This window comes from Sciurus carolinensis, chromosome 11 (assembly GCF_902686445.1).
Source record: "Sciurus carolinensis chromosome 11, mSciCar1.2, whole genome shotgun sequence".
Lineage (NCBI taxonomy): Eukaryota > Metazoa > Chordata > Mammalia > Rodentia > Sciuridae > Sciurus > Sciurus carolinensis.
The window spans coordinates 50,542,083-50,560,469 of NC_062223.1; the positions used below are offsets into that span (position 1 = coordinate 50,542,083).

Consider the following 18,387-nt stretch of genomic DNA (forward strand, 5'->3'; position numbering starts at 1 on the left):
GCTGATGCCTTATTTTGTCATGGAGATATTTGACACAATGCCAGGACTTCCAGGACTTTTTGTGGCTTGTGCCTTTAGTGGAACTCTGAGGTTAGTATACTGACAACTCTATGACAGTGATGGTGACAATGACTAAGACAATGATGATGAAATGACAGGGTAATGGTGGCAATAATCAACAGTATCTGCTGAGCACTTACTGTGTGTCCACTGTCATGCTGAGGCGATCCAAGATGGCAGACTAGAGGGTGACTGGATCTCCAGTCACTCCAGAACCCAGGAGTTAAAAGGGGAGGCATTGAGAGACTCAGACTAAAATAGAGCCACAGGTGAGTCTGCCCACTGGGTAAAGCTCGGCCCGGGTGGCAGGCCCAGATAGAGGTGGCTTATCGGAGCAGGGCAGGGCAGCTAAAGTCTTCCACAGGCAGCCCTGCGCACTCTGGCAGTGGGCCCCTCCCACACAGCCAGCTTCTCCAGCTTCTCGGAGCAGGCCCCCTAGTGAGACCCTTTCTGATCAGAACAAGCTCCAAGTCCTGGAGCCAGCGCAGCGAACTCGGCTCGCAAGTGACTTCAGGGACCAGGACAGGGCAGCCAGAGACTTCCCCAAGCAGCCCGGCCCCCTGCGGTGGGAGGTGCCTTTCAAGGCTAGCTTCTCGGAGCAGACCGCCCAGTGAGAGCCTTTCTACATAGAGCCAGTCACAAGTCCCCGAGCCAATGGAGAGCTTCGATCCGCAAGCAGCCTCTGGGATCAGGGCAGGGCAGCCAGAGACTTCTCCAGGTGGCTCTGCCCACTGTGGCCGCAGGCTCTTTCCATGGGGCGATCCAAGGTGGCGGCCTAGAGGGTGACTGCAACTCCAGTCGCTCCAGAAGCCAGGACTCAAGAAGGGGAGGCATTTGAGACTTGGACAAAAATAGAGTCACGGGGTGAGTCTCCCCCACTGGGCGAAACTTGGCCTGGGCGGCAGGCACAGATAAGAGTGGCTTATCAGAGCAGGGCAGGGCAGCTAGAGTCTTCCCCAGGTAGCCGTCCACACTCCAGCAGTGGGTTCCTCCCACACGGCCAGCTGCATGGTGCAGGCCCCCAGTTGAAAGCCTTTCTGCACAGAGCCAGCTCCAAGCCCTGGAACCAGTAGGGGGCTAGGGGCAGCTTTCTTCGGAAGCACAGCATTATCAAGTTCCTCCAAGACTTCAGGATACTGAAGGCTGGGAGGTGATACACTGGAAATCTACCGGGACACTATAAGCCAATAGTGGAAATCTGCAATATCTCAGGGTCCCACTGACAGCTGACCAATATGAGAAAACAAGGGAAGAAAATGTCCCAAACAAACCTAGATACTACATCAATAAAACCCAACGACAGCACAGCAGAAGAAATGTCAGAAAGGGAGTTCAGAATGTACATAATTAAAACAATCAGGGAAGCAAATGAGGAGATGAAAGAGCAAATGCAGGCATTGAAGGAAGAGATGAAAGAACAAATGCAGGCATTAAATGATCGCACCAATCAACAGTTAAAAGACCAAATACGGGAAGCAAGAGATCATTTCAATAAAGAGTTAGAGATACTGAAAAAAAAAAAAAAACTGAAATCGTTGATATGAAGGAAACTATAAATCAAGTTAAAAACTCCATAGAAAGCATAAACAATAGGATAGAACACCTGGAAGACAGAACCTCAGACATTGAAGACAAAATATTTAATCTTAAAAACAAAGTTGGCCAAACAGAGAAGACGGTAAGAAATCATGAACAGAATCTACAAGAATTATGGGATATCATGAAAAGGCCAAATTTAAGAATTATTGGGATTGAGGAAGGCTTAGAGAAACAAACCAAAGGAATGAACAATCTATTCAATGAAATAATATCAGAAAATTTCCCAAATCTGAAGAATGAAATGGAAAACCAAGTACAAGAGGCTTATAGGACTCCAAATATACAAAATTACAACAGACCCACACCAAGGCACATTATTATGAAAATATCTAACATACAAAATAAAGACAGAATTTTAAAGGCCGCGAGAGAAAAGAATCAAATTACATTCAGAGGGAAACCAATAAGAATATCAGCAGATTTTTCAATCCAGACCCTAAAAGCTAGAAGGACCTGGAACAACATATACCAAGCCCTGAAAGAAAACGGATGTCAACCAAGAGTCTTATACCCAGCAAAACTTACCTTTAAATTTGATGACCAAATAAGATCCTTCCATGATAAACAAAAGCTAAAGGAATTTACAAAAAGAAAGCCAGCATTACAGAACATTCTCAGCAAAATATTCCATGAGGAAGAGATGAAAAACAACGATGCAAATCAGCAACAGGAGGCGCTAGCCTAAAGGAATAGCCAAATAAAGGAGAAACCAAATCATGTCAAAAAAAACAAATATGAGTCAAATGACTGGGAATACAAATTATATCACAATAATAACCCTGAATGTTAATGGCCTGAACTCATCAATCAAAAGACACAGACTGGCAGATTGGATTAAAAAGAAAAATCCAACAATATGCTGCCTGCAAGAGACTCATCTCACAGAAAGAGATACCCATAGACTAAAGGTGAAAGGATGGGGAAAAACATACCATGCACACGGACACAGCAAAAAAGCTGGATTATCCATCCTCATTTCAGATAATGTGGACTTCAAGACAAAACTAGTCAGAAGGGATAAAGAAGGACATTACATGCTGCTTAAGGGAAGCATAAATCAGCAAGACATAACAATCATAAATATCTATGCCCCGAACATTGGCTCATCCACGTACGTCAAACAAATCCTTCTCAATTCCAGAAATCAAATAGACCACAACACAATAACACTAGGTGATTTTAACACACCTCTCTCACCACTTGATAGATCTTCCAAACAAAAATTGAATAAAGAAACCATAGATCTCAATAACACAATCAACAATTTAGACTTAACCGACATATATAGAATATACCATCCAACAAAGAACGAATACACATTCTTCTCAGCAGCACATGGATCCTTGTCTAAAATAGACTATATTTTATGCCACAAAGCTACTGTTAGCAAATACAAGAAGATAGAGATACTACCTTGTACTCTATCAGATCATAATGGATTGAAATTAGAAATAAATGACAGGATAAAAAACAAACTTCTCCAAAACCTGGAGATTAAATAATACACTATTATATGATGAATGGATAACAGAAGACATCAGAAGGGAAATAAAAAAATTCTTAGAAGTAAACGAGAACAAAGACACATCATATCAAAATCTCTGGGACACTATGAAAGCAGTACTTAGAGGAAGATTTATTTTATGGGGCACATTCAACAAAAGAAGTAGAAATCAACAAATAAACAACTTAACACTACAGCTCAAAACCCTAGAAAAAGAATAGCAGACCAATACCAAAAGTAGTAGAAGACAGGAAATAGTTAAAATCAGAGCTGAAATCAACGAAATTGAAACAAAAGAAATAATTGGAAAAATTAACAAAATAAATAGTTGGCTCTGTGAACAAATATTGATAAAAAACAAAATTGATAAACCCTTAGCCACACTAACAAAGAGAAAGAGGGAGAAAACTCAAATTACTAAAATTCGGAATGAACAAGGAAATATCACAACAGACACAACTGAAATACAAAACATAATTAGAAGCTATTTTGAAAATCTATACTCCAACAAAACAGAAAACCTCGAAGACATCAACAAGTTTCTAGAGACATATGAACTACCTCAACTGAACCAGGAGGACATACACATCTTAAATAAATCAATTTCAAGCAATGAAATAAAAGAGGTCATCAAAACCAACAGAAAAGTCTGGGACCAGATGGGTTCTCAGTCGAGTTCTACAAACCCTTAAAAGAATTCATTCCAATACTCCTCAAAGTATTCCATGAAATGGAAGAGGAGGGAACCCTCCCAAACTTGTTCTATGAAGCCAATATCACCCTGATACCTAAACCAGACAGAGACACATCTAGGAAAGAAAATTTCAGACCAATATCCTTAATGAACATCGACGCAAAAATTCTCAACAAAATTTTACCAAATCGCATACAAATATATATTAAAAAGAGAGTGCACCACGATCAAGGTGGTTTTATCCTAGGGATGCAAGGTTGGTTCAACATTCGGAAATCAATAAATGTCATTCACCATATCAACAGACTTAAAGTTAAGAATCACATGATTATTTCAATAGATGCAGAAAAAGCATTCCATAAAATACAGCATCCCTTCATGCTCAAAACACTAGAAAAAATTGGGGTAGTGGGAATATTCCTTAACATTATAAAGGCCATCTACGCTAAGCCCATGGCCAATATCATTCTAAATGGTGAAAAACTGAAAGCATTCCCCCTAAAAACTGGAACAAGGCAGGGATGCCCTCTTTCACCACTTCTATTCAACATCGTCCTTGAGACTCTAGCCAGAGCAATTAGACAAACCAAAGAAATTAAAGGGATACGAATTGACGAATTGGAAAAGAACTCAAACTATCCCTGTTTGCTGATGACATGATTATATATTTACAGGAACCTGGAATTCCACCAGAAAACTTTTAGAACTCATAAGTGAATTCAGTAAAGTAGCAGGTTACAAGATCAATGCTTATAAATCCAATGCATTTTTATACATAAGTGATGAATCTTCAGAAAGAGAAATTAGGAAAACTACCCCATTCACAATAGCATCGAAAAAAATAAAATACTTGGGAATCAATCTCACAAAAGAGGTGAAAGACCTCTACAATGAGAACTACAGAACACTAAAGAAAGAAATTCAAGAAAACCTTAGAAGATGGAAAGATCTCCCATGTTCCTGGATAGGCAGAATTAATATCGTCAAAATGGCTATACTACCTAAAGTGCTATACAGATTCATTGCAATTCCAATTAAAATCCCAATGATGTACCTTGCAGAAATAGAGCAAGCAATTATGAAATTCATCTGGAAGAATAAAAAACCTAGAATAGCTATAGCAATCCTCAGTAGCAAGAGCGAAGCAGGGGGGATCACAATACCAGATCTTCAACTCTACTACAAAGCAATAGTAACAAAACGGCATGGTATTGGTACCAAAATAGACAGGTAGATCAATGGTACAGTATAGAGGACATGGACACAAACCCAAATAAATACAATTTTCTCATACTAGACAAAGGGTCCAAAAATATGCAATGGAGAAAAGATAGCCTCTTCAACAAATGGTGCTGGGAAAACTGGAAAACCATATGCAACAGAATGAAATTAAACCCCTACCTCTCACTCTACAAAACTCAACTCAAAATGGATCAAGGACCTCGGAATCACACCAGAGACCCTGCATCTTATAGAAGAAAAAGTAGGTCCAAACCTTCAACTTGTTGGCTTAGGATCAGACTCCCTTAAGAGGACTCCCATAGCACAAGAAATAAAAGCAAGAATCAACAACTGGGATAGATTCAAACTAAAAAGCTTTCTCTCAGCAAAGGAAACTCTCAGTAATGTGAAGAGAGAGCCTACAGAGTGGGAGCATATCTTTGCCACTCATACTTCAGATAGAGCGCTAATTTCCAGAATCTATAAAGAACTCAAAAAACTCTACACCAAGAATACAAATAATCCAATCAACAATTGGGCTAAGGAAATGAACAGACACTTCACAGAATAAGATGTACAAGCAATCAACAGATATATGAAAAAATGTTCAACATCTCTAGTAATAAGGGAAATGCAAATCAAAACTACCCTAACATTTCATCTCACCCCAATTAGAATGGCGATTATCAAGAACACAAACAACAATAGGTGTTGGCGAGGATGTGGGGAAAAAGGTACACTCATACATTGCTGGTGGGGTTGCAAATTAGTGCAGCCACTCTGGAAAGCAGTGTGGAGATTCCTCAGAAAGCTCAGAATGGAACCACTGTCATACTGAATGCTTTATTTGTATTTGCTTAATAGTTGTTACACAGCATCCGAGACTAAAACTTCACTCATATTATCATTGGTTTACTGATAAGGAAACAGGTTTAACAAGGTAGACAACTCATCCATGGAGAGTTAGTAAACTGTACAGACAGGATGTAAGCCTACCTTTGTCCCTAATCTACCATTTTGTTTCTTATTTCAACCTGTCTGATTTTGTATAGTTACCTTTCCTTTATTATAATGAAATACCTGAGAAAATTAAATTACATAGAGAAAATTTTTATCTTGGTTCATTGTTTTGAGGTTATAGCCTATGATCAAGTGTAGTCATAAGTTTGAAGCTTTGAGGAGACAGCAAAACATGGCAGAATAAAATCACTCACCTCATGAGTTAGGAAGCAGAGAAGAGAGGGATAGGAAGGGGCCAGGGTCCCATATTCATCTTTAGAGACCGTTCTTCCACAACCTAAGAACCTCCCAAAAGGTCTTAATTCTTAAAGATTCCATCACCTCACAGAAGAACCACCTTGGGGACCAAGCCTCTAACATGTGGACTTTTAGCAGACAGTCATCATTCACACTGTAGCATTTTGTACCTGGTTCCCAAAAGTTCATGTCTAGCTTATGATGTAAAATTGCTTATTTCATCACAAAATATCCACAGTTTTGACTGTTCCAGCCATGCTCAACAGTCCAAGTCTAAAGTTTCTCCTGAAGCTCAAGGTGAACTCAATTGTGAGCCCTGAAGAAATCAAAGTTATGGACATTTAATACACAGCAGTGGAAGAGGTTCAGGGTATTCACTTCCATTCCAAAAAGGAGGAGTATGATTACACAAATGGTAGGAATCTACACCGTGCACAACCATAAAAACGAAAAGATGTACCCCATTTGTGTACAATGAATCAAAATACAATCTGTAAAAATAAAAAAATTAATTAAAAATAAAATAAAAAGATGTAAAGCCAAGAGAGAAAAAAAAGAAAAAAGAAAGAAAAATAGAAGGGAATGGCACAAGGCAAGACCAAGAACCTAGCAGTAAAAATTAAGTCCTAAAGTTCTATGTCCGGTATCTTGAGTGCTTCATGGTGAAAGTGGGTTCCCAAGGCCTTGAGAAGTTTCTCTCTGTGTCACTTGTGACTTTTCTGGTTGCAACCTTTGTGGTCTTTCTCTTGGGCTAGCCTTGCATGCTGCCTCAGAGGGTTTCAGAATATAAAAAGAACAAATGCCTTTTCATTAAGGCATCTCTACATAATTTCACCTTATCCTCCAAACATCTTTTCCTTACTTTGCAAGACTCCTTTCAATACCTGTCTTTATCTGCCACTTCCTAAAGGGAATCTTGTGATGATCTGTTTAGGTCTCTGTAGAGAATGCTTTCATGGCATCTTGTTAGTTTGCATCTGCATTCCCAGTTAAGAGTGTAAGATCCATGTTTTTCCTGTTCACTACTGTATACCTAGTACAAAGAATAAATACACAGACACATTAATACATAAATTATGAATGAGTTGCAAACTGCTGATTCCTGAGTTAAGATAGTCACTACTTCCTGCTCCACTCCAATCCAAACATACACACACACAAACACACACACAATCCCTCTGTTACTACCTGCTAACTTACTATTTGTTAAGGGGAATTAATGGGAGTCAGAACATAAAAATCTAACTTTTTCCATGTAGTTTGTGGACTTATCTAAAAAGCATTATCACAGAAGAAATTTTGATGAATGAGAACAGGCTATGTATTTCCCTTGGAGATCCAGATCATGGACATATTTTTACATCTTTTCCGAGAGCCCTGCTTTGCCTTCCTGCCCTGGGAGACAGGGCAGGTTGGTGACTTAGCCTCGTTTAGTTTTGACTATGTTCTTGCTTTTCTCTTCCTTTAGCACCGTGGCTGCCAGCATCAATGCCCTAGCAACAGTGACCTTTGAGGATTTTGTCAAGAGCTGTTTTCCCCATCTCTCTGACAAGCTGAGCACCTGGATCAGTAAAGGCTTATGTAGGTACAGTTGGTAGACCTTCTACTCCATATCATAGAATGTACATGTGGTGCATCTCAAAATCTTGCATGTGCTATTCAGGATACATTTACAGACACAAATGCACACTGAGATTTATGAAGGATCTCTATAGATTCTTACACTTTCAAAGATGCCAGGAAGATTATAGGAAGTAACATTCACCTAGTTCACCTTACATCAACTTTATTTTCAGATATCTTATGCTCTAGACTTAGCATACCAACATCTCTTGGTTATGCTGTATTGATCATATTAGTCCTCTACATAGGAAGATGTTCTGCTCATATGACCAATTACTCTAAAACAGCCAAATTCTTTTGAGTGTCCCCTTTCCCTTTTCCTATTTTTCAATAAACTCATGACTGTTACAATGAAAAAAAAAAATCATCCTTGGCTTATACCACACATATTTAAAGTACTCAATTTGCTAAGTTTTGGCATAGGTACGTACCCATGAAGCCACCATCACAGTCAAAATAGTGAACATATTTATCATTACCAAATTTCCTCCTGCCTCTTTGAAATTCCTCCCTCTTGTGAGTCCCTTGCTATCCCATCCTGAAGCAATCGCTGATCTGCTTTGCCACTATGGATTACGCTGCATTTTCTAGAGTTTTATATAAATACGGTCATACAGTATTTTTTTTTTTGAGGGCTGACTTAAAAAAAAAAAAAGAATCATCCTTTAAAAGCAAATTTCCAGTAATCTTACCTCAAAGAATAATTGCTCCCTTTTTAACCGTAAGATTGCATATTATGGTTATAATCACTGGAGTACTTATCATAGTGTAGTTTTAAGAAGTTTACTTCTTTTTAAGTATAAATAAATTATATACTTCATTTATTCATTATAGAAAATGTAGGTAATTTGATAAAATGTATGTATTCAGAAATCAAATTTTATCTAATCAATTTTGTTTCTGGTTGATTTTCTCTAGCAAACTACAGTCTTTTCTTGTGTCATGTATTCTTAGAAAATAGGATATTTGAATGATTTTATAATATTCTATCAAATGACTTCTTAAATTTTATATTATTATAACTTTTTCATTTTTTATCACACTGGATAAATACACACACATAAATCTTTGCATCTTTATTTTTTCCCTTTGTACAAATTTCAAGAAGAAATTACCAAGTTAAATAATACAAATTGGCTGATATTTCCTGATACATATTAAGACAGTTCCAATAGGGTCAAATCAATGAGTAGTGTAACAGTAGTGCATGGTGACATATTTCTCTGTGCTTGATATTTGTATTTTTAAAAAATGCTCAAATTAATGGGCATGTAACATCACATTTTTGCTTTAATATAAAGTTTTTGATTTATAATACTTTAGGTATTCCCAGATGATAAGTAATCATTTATTTTTTGTAAAAGAACTTTACAAAAAATACTTTATACTTTGTTTATTTGTTGGTGGGCTATTAGGAATTTTATTGTTTAAAAAGTTTATTTATATATAACAGAAGTAATGCCTCTATTGCAGAATGTCTCAGCATTTTTAAACATATTTTTGACATGCAGAAATTCTAATTTTATATTTGATCAAATATATGGATCATTTTTTAATTTCATTATTTCCTCCTACTTACAAATTTCTTCCATTCAAAATTCATTCACATAATTTCTTCTAGATTGCAAATATGTTTCTGTTTCACATTTAATATTCAATATATCTAAATTATTTGTTTATGCTTTAAGATGAGGATTTCAGTTGTTTCGTATTACTTATACAGTCATGTTTTCAGCACTGTTTATTCAGTATTCCTATTGGATTTTATATTTTTATTAATAGTAATGCATAATATGAAGTTCTTTCATCTATAAACTTGTCTTATATTACATACTTAATTTTCTTAAATTGTTTCTCAATTGTAGGACAAATGATATCTTATTTCATTTATAGCTTTGTAGTCTTTTATCAAACATATCTGGTAGAAAAATGTTACAACTTTCAGTTTAAAAACTAAAATTTTTTCTGTTGTTACTTTTTATATAAAAATTGTTTAGGCCATTCTTGTCTATTTATTTCTTTGGATTGACTTCAAAATTATTTATTGCTTGAAATGTAGCTGTAACTGTTCACCCCCATTCCAGGGCATTGAATCAGACATAAAAATGCTGTAGTGAGGAGTTAAGTTTTTCTTGGAGCAATAACATTTTTTTCAATTTAATTACTTACTTTCTTACTTACATATTGCTTATACTCATGTTTCTTCTTCAACTCTGCCTCTCTCTCTCCTCCTCCTCCTACTCTTCCTCTTCTTCCCCCTCCTTCTTTTCCTTTCCTTGATATTATGAATGAGGTGCTTTTCCCATAATATCTCCAAAACCCATTCATTGTCAATGTAGAAAAGTGATAGTTTTTTTGTTGTTTTGTTTTGAAAGTACTTATGTGTTCATTTATCCAACTCCTGCTGATTCCCAAAATTTAAATTTGTTAATAGCAAGTATGGTTATTACTTACAAATATTAATTTCATATCAATTTTTTTCTAGTGAGGTAGGATCCTAGTATGTTATCCAGGTCAGACTTGGGCTTGAGGGCCTCCTGCCTCATTCTCCATCAGTAGCTGGGATTATAAGTGCTTGCCACCAAGACTAGCTATGATGCCATCATTTAATTTTTTTTTTAAATTTAGATTACTTCTTTGCTATCTATTCCACTTTTTAAATGTTTTCCCTGACTTGTCCCTTAGAAAATCAAGTTTTTCTCAATGTTGCTTTGAATTTTCCAAAACTTAAATCTAATAACAATGATGAGATTTTAATTCTATTGTTTCATTCTTTATCATTTATTATAAAAATAAAATTATACAGCCAAGTTGAAAAACCTTTCAGGGCTCATATTCAGTATGTACACATATGAATGATATCACTTAAACCCCCCATTAGCATTATCTTAAACTTGCTTTTTTACCTTCCATTGAACTCTCTGTCCATCCATTAATTCATCATATTTTTATATTTTTAAAAGTAAATTACAGGTATCAACACATTTTCCATCATTATTTTAGCATGTGTATTGTTAACTAGAATTCAGCATTTATTTCAAGATTTTATACATAAATGAAATTCATCTATAATGAAATGGACAAATTAAGTATAGATTTTCTGGATGTTGAGAAATCTGTATACTTACATAACCCAACTTCTTATCAATATATAAATCATTACCATCACTGTGGAAAGTTCTCCCATGTCCAGATTTCTAGTCACTCTGTACTTCTGCTTTTTTCTAGAGGAAACTATTAATGTGATTTTTCTTTATTAAAGATTAATGTTGCATCTTCTAGAATGTCTGAAATCACATGGTACATGTTATTTCTCTGTAAGACTTCTTTCACAGCATAATGTTTTTGAGATTTATATTACACATGTTGTTTTGTGTATCAGTAATTGATTCCTTTTAATTGTTGAATATATTATGTGGGAATATAACAGGGATTGCCTCCAGGACATTCCATGGATATCAAAATCTGAGGGTACTCAATTTCCTCATTTAAAATGGTATTACATTCACATGTAATCTATTTACATCTTCTCATATTCTTTAAATTATCTTTAGTTTACTTATATTATCTAATACAATGTAAATACTGATATAAATAGTTGTTATACTTTTTAGGGAATAATGACAATAATAAAAGTCTGTATGTGTTCAGTACAGACACATTTTTTTAAACATTTTCAGTCAGAGTTGGTTGAATCTACCAATGTGACACCACAGATATAGAGGACCTATATCTACTGATTGATGTAGGCTATTTCAGTTTGAGGTTATTGTGAATAATCTTGTATAAATCCTTTTGTGAACATGTTTTCATTGCTTTTTGATAAATAGGTGGAAGTAGAATTTCTTGGTCCAATATCATGGTTTTTATTTTTCTTGTAGTCCTGCTTTATCACACCTGTATCCACCTTCATCTAAACTTACTGGTATTGCACCCCATCTTTAAATCTCATTTGTTTTCTCTTGACTGCCACATCTTTGCTTCATTGAAACTCTGTGTTCTTGCATCATATTGAGAGTGCCAGGTTTTAGAGGCTTTCTTGTTTCTGTTTCCTCAGGAGGATTATTTCCAGAAATTGTACTCTTTATTTGAGCTTTTGGATTAATAATTTCATTCTCTTCTTTGGCCTTGATTTATCATGGATTCCATATTTCTCTTTACTTTTTACTTATGTTTGAAAAAACAGAGATGGATATCCATGACCATGAATTGCTAACTGGAAAGTTAAATTGTCTTGATTTTAACTCACTGAGTTAGAACAATAGCAAGTTCATGGGCATTGTTCCAAGTTCAAGTCTCAATTTCTAGCAGATATTCATGGCTATGTTGGGTTGAGGTGGAGGTTTTTATATGCCTGTGCTCTGTTGTCCAGTCATTTGAGCTGTTGACTAGCAGCACTGGGAAAATCCACAGCACTTAATGCAACTGTTCTCCCTCCCACCTTCACTGCTTTGTGTGGTGGCGTGCTCTCAGGTATCCATGGAACTCCCACAATTTTCCCTTAAACTTCCTGCTTGTGCAGGTTGCTATTGATTGCAGTTGGTGGTAGTGAAAAGATTTGATGGGAAGGGAAGCTGAATGGACTCCCTATCACCACAGAAAAGTAGAACCCCTGAATTTGAGGGATAGTTGCCTAAAATTTCATTTGAACCCATGGCTGCTGGTCCAGGCAAAGGGTAGTCAATAGGAGGGAGAGAAAATATCTTTTGCTCTTTTCTTCAGGCAGATGTAGCTCTCCTTTTTCTTAAAACAATACAGAGTCAGCACAAACATCATTTTCTGCAGTCTAATCCATCAAGTTTAAAGACAGTGGGGCCATTTAGAATTTTGACAAGCGTTTATTTATCAAACTTGGTTTGTGTTGTTATTGTGAATTTCCTTATTTTTCTTTGTCTTATTGGGAAGTTGGAGGACATAACATCAAAAGTTGTTAGCCTGATTTCATTTCAAGAGTGAGAGTCTCATAATAATTACCTGATAAATTAGTAAACACCAAATCTGAAATAAAATAATAATAATGGAAAACACATAGTACTTTTAGAGTACCAGGCATTACTCTGAATAAATTAATTTGGGGTAAATTGCAGGATAAATTAAGCATTATTTATTTATAGTTCATTCTTAGAATGTAAGCTTTCAGGGAACAGGGATCAAGTTTTGACTTTTAATACTGGCATCTATTAAGGTGTCCAAACTATGCTCAGAATTCAATGAAATTGAATTTATAGTAACATTGGGAAATGAACTGAATATTTCACAAAAAGAGAATATTCAAACAGAATGAACAAAGTGTTTTTCTGTACATTTCTCTATATCTCTGTCTCTATCTCCAACTCTTTATTTCTCCTGCTCTTATTTAGTTTTCAAGTTATGGTGGAAATTCAGCATATTTTAAAGATAAAAATTTTTGAAAAAGGTATATAGTAAACAAATAATTTTTTAAAAGATAGTTTGAAAGAAAACATCATCTTAAAAAGTGACTAAAATGTACATACTGACTCATTTAGTGACACCAGAGGAGCACAGTACTTTGAAGCTCTCCATGTTGATGTGTAGGCAAATTAGTCATTAGATAATATAACAAAGGGCCCTGAGGATGGTGTGCATATAGCACCAGAGGGAAAAAGCAAGAAAGCTTTCCTGATTAGTAAAACTGTGAGGTACGATGCATGTTACTTAACCATTTAAAATCCAAAGAGGGCTACTGCTTCTTTTTTCAGATCATCTCTGGTGAGTGGTTTACCTGATATTAGTTTCCATTAATTTAGTCTGGATTTGCTGGGACCGTTTCCACATTTTCACGTTGTTTCTGCAGGACAATATTTTTTTCTTTATTCCTAGAAAGTATTTGAGGCTTGACTCCAATTTCTTCTACCTGACATGAGAAAGCGGGTGCTCAGAAGAAGGGTCACCTGAATTCCCCCCTGGGGCTTGTGATGTCCACATGTGGACAGCCCTCACTGCAATCCCTTGGGTTAGGGATGGAATTGGGCAGTTCTGGTCAGGGACTGAAGGCAGGAAATGATGGTCATAACTTCCTTTCTTTCAGGTCTCTTGTTTGGCATCATGTGCACCTCCATGGCTGTGGCTGCATCTCTCCTGGGGGGTGTTGTACAGGTAATTAATGAGGGAAAAGACACATTTGATTTCATAGCATCATATCCCCCTACTCTCTTTCCTAATATTTTACCTATTCCTCCAATCTCCAACTACTGACACTCATACATACCAGGTCCCAATTAAATATACATGTAAGTTTTCAACCAAAATTATCTTCGAAAGCACAAACTACTACAATTAGGAATGGATAGTGACAAGCAACACTGTGATAAAATTTTAAAAAGTTTATAGAATTATATCAATAGTAACCATAATAGTGAAAACAACAACTAACATTTATATAATACCTGCTATGTACTAGATACAGCCCTAAATGTATTACCTGATTTAATGTTCATCACTCCCTTAGGAGGTAATGTAATTAATGTACTCATTTTCCAGGTGAAGAAACAAAGAACTGTCCTAAACTCACATAATTAAAGAGTGGTGGAACTGGGTACAGCCAGCTTTATTATCCAATCCAACCTGCTTCTCATATGTTCAACTTCCAGTTCCATAAAAATGAGCATTATAAGGAAATGTAAGAAAAATCTATTTCAAAACCTTCATTTTGTAGATGATTATGGAAAAGAGTGAGAATATCTCCTAGTTGGTGGTTTATGATCATAGTTAGGTTTATGATCCAAGTCTCCTGAACCCCACCCATCCCTACTCCCTGAATTGTCCAGCTCACAAAGCAGCATAAAATAAGCAAAAATTCAGATTCTAATTCAATTCTCTTGGTCAATTTTCTTGTGTCTTTGTGTAATCTGATCATCCTTTAAATTTTCTTGGCATGACATGTGTTTTTATTTTCTTTTTTGTACAGGGGATTGATTGAACCCAGGGGACTTTAGCTACATCCCTAGCCCTTTTTAAAAACTTTTCATTTTGAGGGGGTCTCCAGGTTGCTTAGGGACTTGCTACATTTCTGAAGCTGGCTTTGAACTTGTAATCCTCTTGCCTCAGCCTCCTGAGTCACTAGAATTACAGGTGTGCACCACCGCATATATCTATGACCCAGATTTTTGATAAATGTTGCTTAAATGAAGAACGAATAACAGTGAATGAATAATAACCACTTGATAGTGAACAGCAATGGTAAGATTGAGTGGATATTAATAGTAATTAATAGAATAGAATTCATCGTTATAAAATGCCTTCTAATTTACAAATAAGTTCATTGTACTTATTCAAAAGACTACTTACATAGCTTCAATTATTTCCATTTTAATATTCAGGGAATAAATCTGATATACTTAAGTGACTTAAATCTATTTGTTTATATAAGATAATTCATGGAACCCAAATTCAGTGTCCTGTCTGATAAGCTGTGAATTTACCATTTTTTCACAGATGCTTGATTATAATCTCTTTATACAGCTTGAAGCACACTGGTATCTCCCTGTCCACAAAGAGAAATTGGCAACCAAGTGAAGTTTGTCTTTAGTGACCTCATGTGCATTTTTTAAGGTTTATTTTCACAATTCACACAACCTCGATTTCTAAGTTGCCTGTGAAGCCTGAAGTCCTATTGTTTTCTTCTTTTTATAACATTTATTATTTATTCCTTAATAAGTGTCAGTCTGCCTAATTTGATGATAATTTGAATTACTAAATTGTTTTCTCTCAAAAATATTTGCATTGAGAAATGAGGGTCTACAGAGAAGGCCAGGGCTCCTACAGATACTGAAGAGTAGGGAGTGTATTGAAGGCTGCACTCACCTGCTTGTCCTACTTTAGATGAGTGCTAGGCCCACTTTCCTGGTTGATTGAAAAGTGTACCACATAGTTCATACAGTGTACAAGATGCTAGCAGGCAGGAAATGAAAACTCTGATCTTCTGCTTCCTTGGAGAGGTATTTGTCTCCAAGATGGTCCATTCATTTTTCTGAACACATCTGATTTTGTTGGATATAGAAAAACAATTGAAATTTTCTCATGTTTTCATTGGTTCTGTTTAGTTATACATGACAATAGGATTCATTTTGACATACTTATGAAAGCATGGAATATAATTTGTTCTAGTTCAGTCCCCAGTATTTCCCCCTTCCCTCTTCTCCTCCTTCCCCCTGTTCCTTTTCCTCTACTCTAGAGATCTTTCTGCTATTTACTTATTTTTTTAACTTAGTGTCTTGTGAATATAAATGATGTTGAGATTCATACTGATGTATTCATATATGTACTTAGGAAAGTTACATCAGTCACTGCTCAAAAGAAGAAATACAAATGGTCAACAAGTATATGAAATTGACCTATTTAATTTTCTAAATGACTTTGCTATATTTGATTTAATGAAATATTGTTCATAATCTGATGTCCCATATGGAAAACCCAAATCTCACAGGTGTGAAAGATAGACCCGGGTTTAATTTCATGTTCACAAAACCACCACATACATATGACATGTTCTTGTAGGTGGTGCAAGGATGAGAGACAGCTTTGAGCTCCTTAGACAAAGGCAGGCCAGTTCAGCATGTTGCTGTCATTTTTGATTTGGTTCACTTCAGGGTTTTGGTTTGCTTGTTCAGTACTGCTGGTGTAGATTTAGTTCGGGATTTTACAGAGTGTGTGCTGAAGAACAGCATCCTGTGAAATGTGTGACATGTTCCAAGAAAGAAAATTTCTATATTCAAAGACTCAGGAACATGGTGCATACTGCATTGTCCTCTCAGATCCACAGTACACATTAGTACAGTGAAGACTCTGGGGAATCCAACAGTAAGGAAACTTGTTTCACCTGAAACATGTGACCACAGAACCATAATAGAGTTGGGGGGGGGGGAGAGGTATCAGATAATGGCAATAAAATCTCGCTTTCACTAGGAAATTGCAGTGCTTCCTTTGTGAAAGGTCATTCTAACCAACATGCAGCTGTCCTAAGCACTGTCAGGTAAGGGCTGTAGTGACTTCAAGACACATTTTTAATCTCACTTGAAGAAAGTACTTTCTAGATTTCAAAATGTTACAACAAAGGACATGCGCTCACATTCTGGGCCCCTTATCTTGTGATCCCTGGTACTAGGAAATTATTCTAAACTTTATCTTGGATTCTACCTTGATATCTCACTAAAACAAGAAAAGAATAGGACAAAATAAAGCTATAGTATGCAGGTACTATGATCTGCCCTTGACACATGAGGAATCTAAGGCATAGCAAGGTTTAATAATGTGCATAAGCTCCTTAGTCAACCCTGACCATAAAGCACATTCCCTTGGTCATTGCTGTTAACTTGTAGGAGTAGCTCAGATTGGATTTAGGCATTGAGGAGAAAGCTGAGTTTGATGATATTTAAATCTTCCTCCAATTAAACATATTTAATAACAAAAAGAAAGAAAAGTTTAAAGTAGTTTGCTTTGTCCAACACAGAAATACATATGTATATTATATTTCAACAGACACACACACATGCACACAAACATTTAAATCCAGAAACTCTAGGATTTTTTTTTTCCCCCCAAGTAGTGACTTTGTAAGAGCTGGTTGATTTTTATTTTATGAGGAAAGAGAAATATATTTATTATTTCATTGATCTTCTATATAATAGCCAGTAAATTAGCTTCCAAATTTAGCAACCACAGCAACTATGAATTAGTGCTATTGATCAATAGAGGAAACATCAAGAATATTCAATTGAGAATAATGGGGAAAAGGAAGCCTTTCATCTTACGTATCTTCATCATATTGAAGACATATCTGAGTTACTGACTTTGTTAAAAAGTAACCTGGGCAAGCAATACTAACAATGCATAGCAGTTTACCTTTTTTGACAAAGACAAAGAACTTACGTGAAAATTAAAGGGGTCTGGAAGGTCTCTTGCCCCTGAATATTTTTATAAAGAAAGAAGAAAACTGAAGTTGAATGAATGTGAGCTAATAACAGAAAGTTCAACAAATCCTAGCGATGTGTTGTAGGGCAATAATTACAATCCAAATATTCTAACTATAGAGGAAGTTTCTTTCAAAGAACTGCTTTAACTTTAAACAAAAGAATTAGGACATAGTGATCTGTACTCTTGATATTCTTTTTTAAGACTAATTTTAGGAAAGAAAATATGGAATTTGGTGCCCCAGTTTTTTCATCTACAAAATTTAGTTAGTGTTACCTTCTAAGCTGAGGGACTGTGAGGATTAAATGAGGTCTTTTGTCCTAGGTGCCCAACTAGTTCTTTACCATATTTCACATAGGTGGCCCCTGACAAACAGGATATTTACATAAGATCTTAGAGCATCCTAATCTCTGTTGTCTGTAGGAGCCTTGATGAAACTAAACGGGGCTTCGCTGATGGTAGTTTGTGGGAGTGCATGCACACATGTGTATTTATGTGT

At 36.0% G+C, this 18,387-nt stretch overlaps 1 protein-coding gene across 1 annotated transcript in view; it reads left to right on the forward strand.

Moving 5' to 3' along the window:
• Slc5a12 (solute carrier family 5 member 12) overlaps positions 1 to 18,387 on the forward strand; it is a 61,729-nt gene that overhangs the window by 30,108 nt on the left and 13,234 nt on the right. The window contains exons 8-10 of the mRNA XM_047518593.1: positions 2 to 90; positions 7,804 to 7,916; positions 14,008 to 14,075. Of these exons, the coding sequence (XP_047374549.1) occupies positions 2 to 90; positions 7,804 to 7,916; positions 14,008 to 14,075 (270 nt within the window). The remainder of the gene's footprint in view (position 1; positions 91 to 7,803; positions 7,917 to 14,007; positions 14,076 to 18,387) is intronic.